The following is a 16,856-nucleotide window of genomic DNA, read 5'->3' on the forward strand; positions in this document are numbered from 1 at the left end:
TTGCTGACAGTCTTTTAAGTGACAACAGGCTAGTTGGGCAAACATATGGCAAAGCTCACACCGATCATCGGAAAGAAACAAAAATCATCTTAAGCCCAACTCAGATTTTGTAAATCTGTAATCAGTCATTTATTTGTTGGCAAACAAGGTTCACTTTTACAACAAATATTAGTAATGAGGTCATTCAACTTGGAAACCATACAAAATGGATCATAAATTAAAAAAAAAAGGAATGACAAATTGTGCTGCTATGATCATTACTAAAGGGATGCCTACGTCAACTAATTAATGTCAAATAAATAAATTTCCTGTGAGGGAAGAAAAGAAAAAAAAGATAAGAGTTCATCTTTTTTCACTTCAAAATAACTTCCATTTTAATAAGTCAATATTTTTTACCACCACGGTACAAGTGCCTAGTGCTTCGACTAGATTTAACACAAAAATGTTTCTACTTTTTATTTCTCCACATGCATGAGTTCCACTATTTTCTACCAAGATTCCTTGGTGTCTAGAAGAGTGCCTAGCTCCGTTTGTGGACTTTCATTGCTGATCACATTTATGAATAACATAGTGCATTGTAAACAATAATGTACCTGCTGTAAATCCTAATTTTTTTTTAAAGTTTTTTTTGCTGGCAAAAAACATGACTTCACTTCAAAATACACAGTGAGAAAAACCTAAAACAGTTTTTTTTTTAAAAACTTCTTTTTCTTAGTATTTGTGATCACCTCACTATAAAATGAGCTTTATAAACTGTGGTCTTCAGAGGAACTGTCAGGGGAAAAAAGCCCAACAGAAAGACTTATGGAAAAACACTGCTCCTACTGGCAAGACAAAACTTGCAAGACCAGCACAACAAAAACTGTCTTGTTCACTACATCAACAGGGACATAAGTTTGGAGGAAAAAAGCATACTACAATATATGTGCAATGCTGAGTGTCTGTACATAGAAATAGTTCAAAATTCTCGTCATTAGTTTTATAATCAGAATTATTACAGCAAAACATAAAATGTGTCTAGCATATAATTTGAATAGTTCCCTTTCTTTGAGATTGGAGAGGTTTCCTTTAGACAGTAGGAATTCTGCAGCTAGATAAACTGCAACTCATCTAAGTTGTGAGAGAGAGCCACGACTGATATACAGTGGTAATAAAAACAAGAAAAAAAGCAATCCATACCCTTGCACCAGTACAGCTGGCACTGACCTACACCAAGCCTCAGTTAGAAGTCCTCGAGAAAATAGACACCAGAGAAAAAAGGCTAAAAATTTAGCATTATTGAAGGAAGCAAAACTGAATGCCATTTCAATATACATGTCTAACTCTGTCAATCAGTTCAGTAATATTTTATTTTTTTGCCTTAAAACAGACTATTTCCTTATCAGCTGCTTCCCACGCAGTGCCTTGCTAGGTTGGTCTGAATAAAAACTTCTCAAAGTAGTTCAGCAGTTTATGAACAGCATTTAGATTCAAGCATACACACATCGTTTCACTTGCTTCTGGGAAACCAGAACAAGCTATGCAGGGTTAGTCTTTGCCCCTATAGACTAGTGACCAAGTGTGATGGTCCTTTTGAATTCCCTTCAGGTGAGCAGCCTTCCTTATTGGGAGGAACTATAAATCCATCGCTGCTTCCACGTCCTAGCTGGTAGTAAGTGTGAAGTTGCTGTTCATGGTTCCTGGAACCCAGATTCGGCATACTTTTATAATACACATCTTCACCGTCACTACTTTTAGTTGGTGGAGGAGCGCTTTGGGTCTGAGGGGCACTACTGTCCGTCATGGGCACACCTGCCAAAGCAGGCATGCTGGTATACAGCGAATCCCTGTTGGGTGACTGAAGTTCTTCTGTGTGCTCATTGGTTAGCAAAGGAAAAAAGCTCTCACTGTGATCTTGAGGGATCCGTCTCCTGCTAGGATACTGATGGGCCTGATGGTTCTCTACTGAGTGCGCCCTTTGTGGCAACAAAGGGGCATCTGACTCCTCTCTAATGAGTTCCAGTCCGAGGCTTTCTTCGTGGTTAAATGAAGTAGCATCATCGAGAACGATTGCATCGTCCTCACTGCTGTTCCCAATGTTGTTCACTAGTTTGTTCATGAGGTTCCTGTTCTGTTCATTGGAGCGCTCGTGGTTGTTCAGGTAGGAAGGGATGTAGTTGGAAGTGAGTTCTTTCAGGATCTTTTTCTCTAAAGCCGTTTCATTGTGGTTATACCCACGGTCAATAATTTGCACACAATCACTCAGGTATTCTCCACTGGCAATACTGTAGCTGTTGCCATGGTTACCATTCAGTGGTAGAGTATCCATGACACTTGTATCCCTGGCATTGTTCAGCAACACCTCTGAAAGATAAGACAAAGAATCACATTAACCATGACTATAGCTTCTGGCTTCTTTTGGGGATGAAGGGGAGATTACAGTATTTCGGGAACAGACTAGGTATGCTAAAATTTGAGTAGCAATAGTGCAACAATCATTTCAAATGCTTCAGGAATCAATATAATTTATAAAAAACTCAGTATGTCACAAGTATGGTCACAAAGTGGCTGTGAAAAAAATACCTTCTTCACAGCATTATAATGTTCAGGAAAGAGGAACACCAAGACACATTGGGGAGTAGGAGAAAATGTTGGGAAAATAGGCTACAAAGAAACTATTTTCTCTGATGGTGGAATCAAAACATCTTAAAATCTCAGCTTGGCCATTTAGGAGGAAAATCAGCAAACAACTTCCAAGCAAAGAGTAATAGAAATTTTGAGTTCTTTCTCCTAAAAGGCTGTGAATGCTGAGGTAACTGGAGCTTTCACCCTCCATAAACTTGTGGTCATCCTAAACTCTGCTGCCTGTGTCCTAACTTGCACCAAGCCCCTTTTATCCACCATCCATTTACTCACTGACCTGCACTGGTTAACTAACACCTCACTTTTAAAATACTCATCCTTGTTTTCAAATGCCGCCATGGCCTCACCCCACCCTCTCTCTCTAATCTCCTCCAGCCCCAAAACTCTCCAAGATATTGGTGTTCCTCTAATTCATTCTCTTGAGCATCCCAGATTGTAATGGTTGCACCACTGGCCCAGGCCCTAAATTCCAGAATTTCCTTCTTAAACCTCGCTGCCTAGCTACCTTGCTTTCCTCCTTCAAGATACTCCCTTAAACCTATCGCTTTGACCATGCTTCTGGTCATCTGTCCTAATATTTCCTTAGGTGGCCCTGTGTCAAATTTTGCTTTATATCACTCCTGTGATGTGCCTTGGGATGCTTTATTATGTTAAAAATGCTATATAAATACAAGTTGTTGTACAAAACTGGGATCAAATTAGTTTTATCAGATATGGAGCTAAGGTGGGTAAATGGAGTTGAGGTACAAATCAGCCATGATCTAATTGAATGGCGGAGCAGGCACAAGGGGCTGAAGGCCTATTCCTGTTCCTATGTTCCTAAAAGACTTTGGTAACCAACAAGGGGAAATACTCTTCATTGAATCCAATAAGCAAATTTAGTGATATAAAGTACATTAAGAATATCTCTTTGCCACTGGGGTTATCTGAGGTACCGAGGGAACAAAGTCCTATGATCAGCCTGGGCCTTCGAGATAAGCCCCGCTAATTATCAATCCATGTATCAAAGCATCATGTATAATGATTCAATAATCTTATATTTTATTACAGCCTTCTGCAGTGAGCAATATTCATCAATGAAATCATAGGTTACACAATTAAGAGATGGATTATGCAGGGATCAAACTGCAAGGAGTTATTAGCAGCAGCATTTGAATAAATAGCAAAATTTGAGATGTCACGACTTTTTCAAAACACTAACAAAAGGTTGAGTTAATTGAAACACTTCTTCAAGTATCACAACATTAATGCAGAGCAAAATGGACAAAAGATGCAGGATGGACATCGATATTCTATTGAATTATGTATTTATAGAGAAATTAAAACTCATATTCGCTATGCACTTCACTGTAATTAGAAATGGTAACCAAAAAAGTTCTTTTGATTGCAAAAACTTGGAAATCAGTAATTATTTTCAATTTAACTGTTATATTGATTGCTTAGATTTCAAAGAATTGTTGCACATCTAACTGGACATATAAACCATAGACAAATTAAAAAGCACAATGGTGCACGTATATAATTAAAAAAAGAGCTGACTGACAAAGATGAAATCCTCAATCAACAGCAACAGCAAGATCATCCGTTTGAAAGTAATAATGTACACAAAATGGTTCCAGTTAGTACAACTGAAGAAAAAAAACATTTCAAATTCCAATGAAAACAAACAAAAACATTTATTAATGAAAACAGTTTCTGCTCAAGATTGCTGCTATCATTAGACTGTAAAGGGTTGCAGTGGGACTTCTTCAAAATGTATTTCACATCCTTGATCATTATGATAAAGAATTAGCCAATCTAGACAGATAACTATTATCTGGTTTGTTTCCTGGATGAAAACATTTATCTATCCAGTATACAGGAACTTTCACACAATTTGAAAGGCCAAATTCTTCTCCTCTCCTCTTAGTCACAGATATATATTCAAAGGCTTAACCAGCCACCTCGATGGACCACCCCAACCCATGTGCACCAAGCACAGAACTCAATGTGATGAATTAAAAAATAAATAAATACCATGTGCACCACACACAGGTCCCCCAAGCACGTACTCACATCATGGATAGATGGGCAATTGTGGAATTTCTCACTTCAATAACCTGATATTCAATTTAAACTTGGGTTCACCAAGTCATAAGTGTGTATATGTGTAATGTCCATATTTCTCAGGAAAAATTGTAGAGTGGGATCTTTGAATATTAACAGCAGGTGTACTGTAATCCTGAACATTATGGTGCTCACCATGTGTGGCAGATCTTAGCTTTAAATAAGGATGTGCCTGGGCACACTGCGGACATTCCTGTATAGATTTCCACTCTCAGTGTCAAAAGTTAATACAAGAAAACTTACATAAAGTGGGCAAAGTAATTCAAATTGCTTTTCCTTCACTCAGTCATTTGAGCTCTCAGGCATCTCAACCACTCTTTTTATGCACTTTGCAGAAAGTACCCTTTTTCTTTTCATGAAACAATCCATTGAGAATGGAAGCTGGAATATTTCCAACCAGCCAATAAATATTTGGAGATTTTAAAAAAGGGGCGACAGACAAAATTGTAGAATAGAGTATCACCCAACTGATGTTTCCTAATTAGACTTACTCAAACTTACTACAATTTAACTGAATAGGTTTGGATACAAAGCTTAACGGGAGAGCTAACTAAAATATAACTATCAACATTTCTTCAGTTGAAAAAAAGTCTCCTTGGTCAACTAGTGTTATACCACAGTTATTGCCTAGCTGGAAGAGAATGGTAACTAAAAAAATTACATTTGATATGCAATGTTTAGTTTTACTCCCATACTTGTCTCTCTGTAGGGCTCTAAAGGACAGCATGAAGAAAAGGAAAGAAAAAACACAAGTAAGCATACAGCGACAGTAGAAGAAACATGAATAAAAGCAAATAGATTGATGGTATGCAGAAAATATCTAACAAATCCCATCTTCACTACACATAATAAATGGTTAATTTAAATGCTTTTAAGCTGGAAACAAACAATCACACAATTTAAATGACAATAGCTGTGTTTGTACTACTCATTTCAGAACCACCCATACATATTTTGAATAACCGTTTCCAAAAGACAGCAACCCTTTTACCAGCTCATTGAAATCAAGTCAGCGATCAAATGATACAGCTTTGTTTGAATTTAGTTTTGTTGATATTAATGTAGAACATTGTAACATATTGGGAAGGTAGACTGAAGTTGATGTTTAAATTAATACCTGCGCTGGTGAAAGGGTTGTGAAATATAAGACCCCTTTGGTTGGCCTATAGAGGCTGTACTGAATAACTATCTAAATTTGCAGCTATCTAAGGTCTAATACTTTAGTCCCATCACACCAATGTTACCATACATATTGTTAGACATTTTGTTAGTTGTTTTCAGGATCATTCCTCCACATATGTTCCAGTCAACTGATCAGAATGGCAGCTACTTTGCAAAAGGGCACATTTTCCACTGGCTTCCTCTGCTTGCATCCAAAACTAATTTGGCTAGAGGTTCAAAAGACACATGTAGAAATAAAATGTTAAATGTATAACAATATATTCAGTCAAGCCTCCTTACCAAACTGGCGGAACTAAAAACTCATTATTGAGGGCTACATTGCAGCTTCAATCAGGAGCTGGCAAAATGTGCTAGAAAAATATAGATTAAGACAATTGTGTTCTATAATGAGGGTTGACTGTAGATTGGTAAACTGGTGAGAGACAACTTTTTAAGCTTCAAAGAAGAAGCAAATTAATCTACCCACCCAAAGCAGATGGATCAAAAATTGGTGAAAAATTAATACACCCAGCAACCGATGATCATCTTCGGCCACCGTGAAATAGAGGGATAACTTTGAAACTTTCAAGTATTTTGTAATTTATTTTTCATCAATCTCATTTTTTGGAGTACAGCCTCCACAGACCAGAGATGGGGTATCGCTACTATAGTTTAGCGAAACATTCGGAGTAGCACACCTTGTGTGTTGTACATGCTGACTGAGGGGTTGTTATAGACTGCAGATTCCCCAAGCAATGTGTTATAGGGATTGTTAGTGCCATGAGGACGAAGAAGAGCATTTGTTATTAGATGGTTAGCCATAGCCCCTGGAGCAGCCAGACGGAGAAAGACAAACAAAGAAAAAGATCAATCAGGAAAATGTAGAAAAATAAAATATTCTTAATGGTAAAACTTGAAGTCACATTATTAAACAACAAGCTGAATACAGTCAGACCTGGAATGTTGAGGTTTACAAAAAAAAATTAATAAATGCTTCAGACAACGTAAATGCATCTGCAAATGGGCTAACATGATAAATGCTGGTTTCCTTTATAACCTATTTTATAAAACTAACATATTCAACCAGAGTTATTACTTTATTTCTTAGATTTACCCTCAGGTACATTGTAACATCAAACCCCTCATTTTAAAAAAAAACTTACAATCCAATTGATTTTTTTCTGCTAACTTTAATCGTTTCCATTCCAATTTGTAGCAACAGCTCAAAGGGTTTCATAGTTTATTACTTCAATTTTCCCAAGACTGAAGCACAGCTGGGAAATACAGTGGTGACGTTACTGAAGAAATATGTATTTACAGATAATAAGACAGAAGACAAGGGAAGCAGTACCAGATATGGACTTCACAAAACTTAAAAACATGAATCAACGTCATCCATATGTAAGCATCACAGCCAAAAAATGTACTTTTGCAGATAGCACTTTGTATTCATCATGTTCAGATTAAAGGGATAAAGTGCTTATGTTGGAAGTAGACAGTATTTTAAAGTATGGGATTTGTGCATTTCTGCAGGGCTGGGTTGAAAATACTGGATGCTGTCACAGGACTGCTGCTGAAAACCAATTTCCGTGGAGACTGTTAATTTAGGTTCACTCCGAAGATTTGATAGGTGCTGAGTTCAGAATACATCTAAATTTTAATAAATATAACATGTTCTCTGTAGTACAGGATTGGCTGTGCATTTAAAACCTGATAGGATCTGGCTCAACTCAATAAAAAACTGATGAACCCAGTCTAAACAAGGTTAGGTGCCCCACAATGCATTACAGCCCTTCTTGATATTCATTTATATAATTAATACATGCAGAAGTACCCGAGCTCTGTACCAAGACCCACTGCCTAACCATAAATCAAATTATGTTATTTATATGACACCAAATGAACAGATTTTTGACAAATTGCATTGCTCCTTTTGAAAGTACTTTGACAAGTGGCATTGAAAACCTACAAACTTATCTTTTTAAACTCATCAGATTATGTTCAAAGTGCTTGGTAGACCCAAAACTATAATACATCTTTCTGCATTCAAAATGTTAACATTCTACTCACTGTGCTCATTACACACTTAGGGGGGAATTTTATTCTGGTGACGGGGGTCTCGACGTTGAGAGAAACCAACGCCAAGATCGCCGCATCGCCTCTTTTCCAAAAGGCCTGCCAAATTTAGTGCCAATCAGGCTTAACGGGACAGCAGTGGGCCTTGCATAGGATTTAGGACCCTGTCACCAGAAGTCTAAGCCTTGCAGAGCTGCTGGCCAATCAGAGGCTGGCAGTTGCAGCGCCTCCGTGCAGGCAGTGGCTGCCGCTGTAGCTGCAAAGACCTGACATTGAGGAGCGGCACTGGAACCAGGCTTAAGGAAGGTCAGGGTGGGAGGGTCTCACTGGGTTCGGGGGGGTGGGGTCGGTAGCAAGGGCAGTTGCCGTCAGCGGGCACACTCCTTTCTGATGCCGGGTCCCTCGTTCAGGCACTAAGTGCCTTTGAATGAGGGAGCCCCCCGCACCCCCGGAGCCGGGAAGCAGCCCACATGGTTTTTCGTGTCGTGCTTCCCATGCAGTGGCAGGGCCAGACGGGTAATTGTGGCTGAGCCGGGAAGAGGCCCTTAATTGGGGGTTACTTACCCAGTTAAGGGCCTCAATTGGCGGCAGGGCAAGAAGGCTGTTCACAGGTCCACCCCAGACTAAATTTTGGTGGAGGTTGAATGGTGGTATGGTCCTTCCCCCGCCACCATCCTACCTGACTTTATGCTCTCCCCACCTCCAAACCGGGGTGGCGGGGTGGGGGGGGGGGGGGGGTTTGGGTGTGGAAAGCATAAAATTCCACCCTTAGACACAGAGTTACAAATCCCTGTATGATTAGTAAAAAGCGTGGGTGATTGCATCTCACTTTAGCAGTTCTACATTTCCAAATACTTGACTCAAACAAAAGGGGATTGCCTGTAAAATGTAACTTCCACTAAATTTGAAACATTCATTTTGCAGCATGGGTTTTGAGACAACTAGCCATATTTAATAGAAAATTCACATTTTCTTGCAGTTATGGAGAATCCAAAAATTAGATAAATAAATACAATAAAATTTGAACCCTACACTAGTCTAATACATATACATAGTATGTTGATAGCAACTCAGTAATTCATGAAGATAGGGGAAAATGTCACAAAAGCCTTCTACCACATCACAACACAAAGTAACTGTTATCAGTCATCACAGTGAACACATGGGAAACGGTAAGCTACTGCTTTTAAAAACATATGTCAAAAAACAAAGCTTATAATACATATCTATCAACAGATAGAGTTGACCTTTTCTATTGCATTGAAGTTCTTGGAGGTCTCTGAAAATCTATGTTGTTTGGAGGGTCACTATAAAGGATGCTGCTCCTTTGCTGTTGTCTATGAATGAGAACTGAAAGATTTAAGAGGTTGTATTGCAGGTCATGGTACATTAAGTGTATTGGTAGGGGATAAACTAAAAAAAGAGAAGAAATGCAAAGCTACAACGCATTCACATGTTTTAGATTATTGTAAGAATCCATTCATTTTTATTTTTTGTAATGTCATCTTAAGCCATTATTACCTCATGAATATAAACGGAAAAGTAGATTTACTTTGATAAAATATGGAAGCAGCACACTCAATGGCTTAGTGATTAAATGCACTACATAGTGTGGCATTGAGCCATGAAGACCAAGATGCAGCCGCAGATTTGATCCCAGCACTGAACACAGTCAGTTGATTTCAACTGGGGTGACAGTGTGCGACATGATCGGGGATGGATAGGACACAGCATGTGCCATGGCTCCAACTCCTAACTTCCATCCTCCACTTCTTACTAAAGCCTAGGTTTCAGTGTCATGAGAAGGTATTGTCAGTTAGAGATAGCTGCGTTGGCCCACCATTAAATAGCTTGCCCAGATATTATCTACATGAAAGATAGCGACCTGTGAGGCACTGTGAAACTGTACACTGCAAAGCACAAGGTGAGAAAAATTGGAGGGTGGAAAAATCATGTAATTTTGGTGATACCTTAATCCAGTGGTTTCTTGATCTTTACTACATGTCCCTAGTCTTCCCTAGCTATTAATTTAATAAAAGGGACAGTATCATATCGCCTACTGGGAATAACATCACAATAAGGACTGCAGGCGTACAACAGGGCAGCCCATCACCTCTTTATAAAGGCAGTTAGAGATTGGGAAATAAATGCGATTGTACCAGCATTGTCCACATCCAGACATCAAATTATTTTTAAAAAGCGCCACCATTAATATTTTTTAATAAAAGAACCTTCATTAGCATATGGGCCAAACAAGGCATAAATGAAAACTAGGAATCCTGGCCAGGAATGTAAAATTTTCCTCTATATTGTGTTCTGTATTTCTTGTCCCCTAGATCACAAGATTGACAGGGTGATTTTCAACAGCTTCTTCAGGCACTAAAGCCTAGCCTGTCCAACCTTTCCTCATAAAATAACCCACCCATTCCAGGTAAACCCTCTCTGAACTGCTTCCAATGCATTTAAATCCTTCCTTAAATAAGGAGACCAATACTGTACATAGTACTCCAGATGTGATCGCACCAGTGCCCTGTATAACTGAAGCATAACCTCCCTACTTTTGCATTCAATTCCCCTCGCAATAAATGAGAACATTCTATTAACTTTCCTAATTATTTGCTGTAACTGCAGACTAACCTTTTGTGATTCATGCACTAGGACACCCAGATCCATTTGCATCCTCTCAGCATTTAGACAAAATGCTTCTTTTTTATTCTTCCGGCCAAAATGGACAATTTCACATTTTCCCACAGTATACTCCATTTTCCAGATCTTTGCCCACTCATTTAACCTATCTATATCCCTTTCTAGCCTCCTTATGTCCTCTTGACAACTTACTTTCCTACCTATCTTTGTGTCATTAGCAAATTTAGCAACCATACCTTCGGTCCCTTCATCCAAGTCATTTATATAAATTGTAAAAAGTTGAGACCCCAGCACTGATGATCCCTGTGGCAAACCACTCATTACATCTTGCCAACCAGAAAATGACCCATTTATGCCTACTCTCTGTTTCCTGTTAGCTAGCCAATCTTCTATCCATGCCAAAATCTGACCCCCTACACCATGAGCATTTATTTTCTGCAATAACCTTCGATGTGGAAGCTTATCAAATGCCATCTGGAAATCTAAGTACAGTACATCCCAAGGCGTTTTATAAGTATATTAAGGGCAAGAGGATAACCAGGGAAAGAGTAGGGCCCATTAAGGAGCAAAGTGCCAATCTATGTGTGGAGACGGAAGACGCAGCTGAGGTTTTAAATGATTACTTTTCATCTGTGTTCACTATGGAGAAGGACGATGTAGGTGCAGAGATCAGGGAGGGGGATTGTGATATACTTGAACAAATTAGCATTGAAAGGGAGGAGGTATTAGTGGTTTCAGCGGGCTTAAAAGTGGATAAATCCCAGGCCCAGACGAGATGTATCCCAGGCTGTTATATTAGGCAAGGGAGGAGATTGCAGGGGCTCTGACACAAATTTTCAAATCCTCTCTGACCACAGGAGAAGTGCCAGGGGACTGGAGGACAGCAAACGTGGTACCATTATTCAAGAAGGTTAGTAGGGATAAACCAGGTAATTACAGGCCAGTGAGTTTAACATCAGTGGTAGGGAAACTATTGGAAAACATTCTGAGGGACAGGATTAATCTCAACTTGGAGAGGCAGGGATTAATCAAGGATAGTCAGCATGGCTTTGTCAGGGGGAGAATGTGTGTAACAAATTTGACTGAATTTTTCGAGGAGGTAACTAGGTGTGTAGATGAGGGTAAAGCAGTTGATATAGTCTACGTGGACTTCAGTAAGGCTTTTGACAAAATTCTACAGATTCTGGAATGGTTCCTGCAGATTGGAAGGTAGCAAATGTTAACCCCCCTATTTAAGAAAGGAGGGACAGAGAAAACAGGGAACTACAAACTTGTTAGCCTGACATCAGCAGCAGGGAAAATGCTGGAATCTGTTATAAAGGACATGATAACTGGACACTTAGAAAATAACAATAGGATGGGCAGAGTCAACATGGATTTATGTTCTTTCCGAAAGTTATACCTTGGATATGGAATCTTAGAAACTTAAAACACAGAAGGAGGCCATTCAGCCCATCATGCCTATGCAGGCTCTCTGAAAGAGCAATGTGCTTAATCCCGTATCCTCAGTTTCTGTCCATAACCCCATAGGTTCCTCATACTCAAGTACCTTTCAAACTCTCTTTTTAAAAGTATTTACAAAATCAGCTTCCACTATCTTTTCAGGTAGACTGTTCCAGATCCTGATAACTCTGAGTGTAAGAATTTCTGCTCATCTCCCCTCTAGATCTTTTACCAATGATTTTGAATCTGATATCTGGTTATTTACCCACTTGTTAGGGAGCATGATTTTCTCTATCAACTCTATCAATTAGGTCACCCCTTAAATCTTCTCTGTTCCTAACTTTTCCGACTTCTCCTCATGACTGAAATCCCTCATCCTTGTTAACATCCTGGCAAAGCTCCTCTGCACCCTTGCTAAGCATTTATATCTTTATTGAAGCGTGGGGCTGAATTTTACCAGCCCCTCGACGTCGGGGGCGAGGACTGAAATTATCAGGGTGGGAAAAACACATTAGCTCTGCCGATAGTGGGAAGGGGTTAAAGGGCAAATGTTAAGAAGTTGGGGGGCAGGTTTGGGTTGGGAATAAACTTCATTTTTTTGATGTTGCCCCGAAAATAAACATGGGGTGGAGGGGGGGTTGGAGAAGAGCCTCCAGCATTTCTTTAATTTTTGACATACAATGCACCACTATTTCACTTTAAAAATTATAATTTTTCCTAAGGGCTTGAAGTCCTTTAAAAATGGTGTCAGACGCCATTGCCGGGGACGAAGTGGCCGTCCTCTCTCCGTCATTGAGGGAAGCCATTCTGCCTCTTCCATTTAAATGAGCCCCTGCTCATAATATTGCGGGGGCTCAGCGATGGCGCGTCCACGTGGGCGTGCCGCCGAGCCGCCGCAAGATGTGGCGTGCTCATAAAGTTCAGCCTGCGGTGTCCAGAATTACCAAAAATACTTCAGCTGAGGTGTAACCAGTAATTTATAAAGCTCCAGCATGATCTCTTTGCTTTCATATTAGATTGCTTTATTTATAAACCCAAGAAAACCATTTTTTAAATCACCTTATCAACTTGCTCTGCCACCATCTATGCACACCAAGATGTGTTTGCTCATCTACACTATTCAAAACCATGCCATTTATAGTATACTGCCTTGCTATATTAGTTCTCACAAAGAGCATCACTTCACACTTCTCCACACTGAACTCCATCTGCCATACTTCTGTACATTTCTCCATCCTGAAGCCTACAACTGTCCTTATCATTATCTACTACTTTGGCAAGTTTCATATCATTGGCTGCTCTCTACAACTCAGTTTAGGCCGTTTATAAAAATTGAAAAGTACATGGACAAAAAAAACCTGACCCTTATGGTACATCACTGCAAACCACCTCTCAGTCTGGAAAAACATCCATCCACTTTCATTTAAAAATTCTGAAAGAGAGAGCTTGGAATTATAAACTGTAGTTTTAGTGAAATCTGACACCTGCAGAGAGCACATATATTATCATTACAGCTTCTTGGTATTCTATTGTTGAAACTCTGGCTGTTTAGAATAAATTACATCTCAGTCATGTATGATTTATGCTGAGAATTACATATGCAAACATTTGCTAATTACAAATTAATCCCTGGGAATAGAGGTCACAAGGAAATTTAGGAAATATTTTCCTCAAATAAATGCAACTTGACTAAGAAAAAGAAAAATGGTGCCATGTGCACAAAGGTCAAAGGCACAATTCCTGTAGGAACTTCATTCTATTTGACTGATCCTAAGTTTATGTCAATTAAAAACTCATTCTGCTCGCCAAGCACATTTTAAATTTCAACAGACAGCCATTTCCTAGATTAACTGGGTTTCAAAATGGTCAAAAATTGACCACCACCCATTATTTGTGCATTTATCTTATGTTTGTTGTAACGTGCCATACAATAGGGGTCAAGTTTCATGGGCCCCCACTTTCTCAATAAAATGCACTCTTTTTACATTATACTCAGATCAACACATTAATTTGTCATATAAAAATGGATTTTCAACAAAATAAATCTTTCAATGTGTCCTGAAGGGATGATGCTGATAAATCATAGTGCTTTAACTATTAGGCTGTGCAGCTGAAAGCAGATACATTAAAAGCATTCCAGAACTCTTGCCAATCTTCAAACATTCACAAATCCCAATACTGTTAAAAGTGAATTGCTACAAACAGATAATGACTTCAATACTTCCTTAATTGTCCTCACTGGTAGTCCAGCGAGCGACCTACAGCATGGTTCCAGAGATTTACTGTGGCCCTGCAGAAGTCTAAATGTGACAGTGGTGTAATTACAGCATGAAAAGTTTACACAGGTGCCTTCCCTTGTAAATACGGACATAAGAATTCATAATGAGACAGCAGTAAGAAAGATTTTGTAAAGAGCAATATTTTCTTCCCAATCACAGGGTTCTGCACCAAGCACCAACCCCACCAACACGGAAATTAACAGCTTTATGCATTGCACGAACTTGCTTGCTGAGCAAGGGTTGACCAAGTCGGCAAAATCTGTCTTTTCCTTGGGGAATTGGCTCACCTCAGCTTCTGGCTCTGCAGGAAACTTTGGACAAGATTGGAAATGCCCTGGGCTGAATTTTCAGTCGGGGGTCGGGAACCAGGAGTTTGGACCAATTCCAGGCCCTGAACCCACACAGCGTCCTCCAGATACACCCAACTGGATTTTTAAACAGCCAAGCCAATGAATGGCAAGGTGGGGGCTCGCCGGCCAATTAAGGACAGCAGATCGGCTCCCAAGGCTGGAGGTCCTCCAGCACTGACACATCGGCAGCCCCACCAGGCAAGGTAAGAGCTGCCAATTTATGATGGAGACACCCTCTGAAGGAGAGATCAGCTTTTTTAAAGATTTAAAATGGCCACAGCTGCCTGGCGTGATTGTGGAAGGGTAATCCTTCCATGGGACAGCCAGTGGCTGCAGCTGTGGCCCAGTAGCCATGACTGATAGGGTTGATGGGGGTGGGGTGGTCCCTTGCAGGATGATGTACGGCACCCACCACCTCCCCCTTTCCTGACGTTAGCCCACCCTGGTTGCCAGACCATTGTCTCTTGCTTACATTGCCGACTGGAAATCTCAGTCAGCATGGGAAGGGGCCTTAACAGGCCCTCTAATTGGCCTCAATTGACTAACCACCACATGTGGGCAGGTAGCCGGTCCAATCCTGACTTGGCATCTCCAAAAATGGCTTGGGGTCCGGATCGTTGGCACAGTAGCTGGCAGTGTGAAATTGCGGGCCCGCCCGCCCCCGATCCCGACCCCAACCTTTTAAAATCCAGCCCCAAGTGTGAAAATTATGAACGATTCCATCCCAATCAACCGGTGTTTTCCATGCACCAATATCTGTATCAGTGTATCAGGCCTGTGTCCTCAGTACCTTGCTCTATGGCAGCGAGGCCTGGACAACGTATGTCAGCCAAGAGCGACGTCTCAATTCATTCCATCTTCGCTGCCTCCGGAGAATACTTGGCATCAGGTGGCAGGACCGTATCTCCAACACAGAAGTCCTCGAGGCAGCCAACATCCCCAGCTTATACACACTACTGAGTCAGCGGCGCTTGAGATGGCTTGGCCATGTGAGCTGCATGGAAGATGGCAGGATTCCCAGACACATTGTACAGCGAGCTCGCCACTGGAATCAGACCCACCGGCCGTTCATGTCTCCGCTTTAAAGACGTCTGCAAACGCGACATGAAATCCTGTGACATTGATCACAAGTCGTGGGAGTCAGTTGCCAGCGTCCGCCAGAGCTGGCGGGCAGCCACAAAGGCGGGGCTAAAGTGTGGCGAGTCGAAGAGACTGAGTAGTTGGCAGGAAAAAAGACAGAGGCGCAAGGGGAGAGCCAAATGTGTAACAGCCCCGACAAACAAATTTCTCTGCCGCACCTGTGGAAGAGCCTGTCACTCTAGAATTGGCCTTTATAGCCACTCCAGGCGCTGCTTCACAAACCACTGACCACCTCCAGGCACTTATCCATTGTCTCTTGAGATAAGGAGGCCAAAGAGAGAGAGGAATATCTTACACTACATTAACAACATTTTTATGAATTACAAAATTTAACAGCACGGAAAGGAGGCCACTCAGCCCATTGTGCCTGACCCAGATTTCTAGAAGGGGCTGAAGTTAGTCTTTGTTGTGCCCATTTTTCAGGCAGAAATCTGTGTCTGCATAGACTTGAGCAAAAAATACTAATGAGGCCCAAGAATCAATTCTGGACTAGCCTCGAGCCTCCTGATTGGTGTACATGCTGTTGGTGCACTGCCACATGTGGACCCCAAAACGGGCCATCACCAGTATCCACTCCAAGGAGTTTTCCATTTATATACTTTCCTTTGCCCTTCTCCCATATCTTCTACAATTTTTATTTTCAAAATATTGAACCACTTTCCTTTTAAAAGCTATTTTTGATTTTGGTTCCATCATTGCTTCCAGTAGGGCGTTCCATATCGTAACAATCTCCTGCACAAAGTTTTTCCTAACCTTTCCCTTCATTATTTTGATAGTCTTAAATTTATGCTCTTTAATTATCAGCTCGACTTCAAATTCTGTGTCTCAGGGGCGGCACAGTGGCGCAGTGGTTAGCACCGCAGCCTCACAGCTCCAGGGACCCGGGTTCGATTCTGGGTACTGCCTGTGTGGAGTTTGCAAGTTCTCCCTGTGTCTGCGTGGGTTTCCTCCGGGTGCTCCGGTTTCCTCCCACATGCCAAAGACTTGCAGGTTGATAGGTTAATTGGCCATTATAAATTGCCCCTAGTATAGG

General features: G+C 40.7%; 1 protein-coding gene across 8 annotated transcripts in view; it reads right to left on the reverse strand.

Moving 5' to 3' along the window:
• Positions 1-1,330: 1,330 nt before the first annotated feature.
• adgrl3.1 (adhesion G protein-coupled receptor L3.1) overlaps positions 1,331-16,856 on the reverse strand; it is a 713,955-nt gene continuing 698,429 nt past the window's right edge. For 7 of the 8 annotated variants that reach the window (XM_068030477.1, XM_068030472.1, XM_068030479.1 and 4 more), the window contains one exon: positions 1,331-2,343. In XM_068030477.1, coding sequence (XP_067886578.1) covers positions 1,541-2,343 — 803 coding nt within the window. In that variant the 3' untranslated portion in view covers positions 1,331-1,540. Of the gene's footprint in view, positions 2,344-6,006; positions 6,117-16,856 lie in introns of those variants that run through there. The other variant, XM_068030480.1, reaches the window with a different exon arrangement.

The sequence above is a fragment of the Heterodontus francisci genome, chromosome 4 (assembly GCF_036365525.1).
Source record: "Heterodontus francisci isolate sHetFra1 chromosome 4, sHetFra1.hap1, whole genome shotgun sequence".
Lineage (NCBI taxonomy): Eukaryota > Metazoa > Chordata > Chondrichthyes > Heterodontiformes > Heterodontidae > Heterodontus > Heterodontus francisci.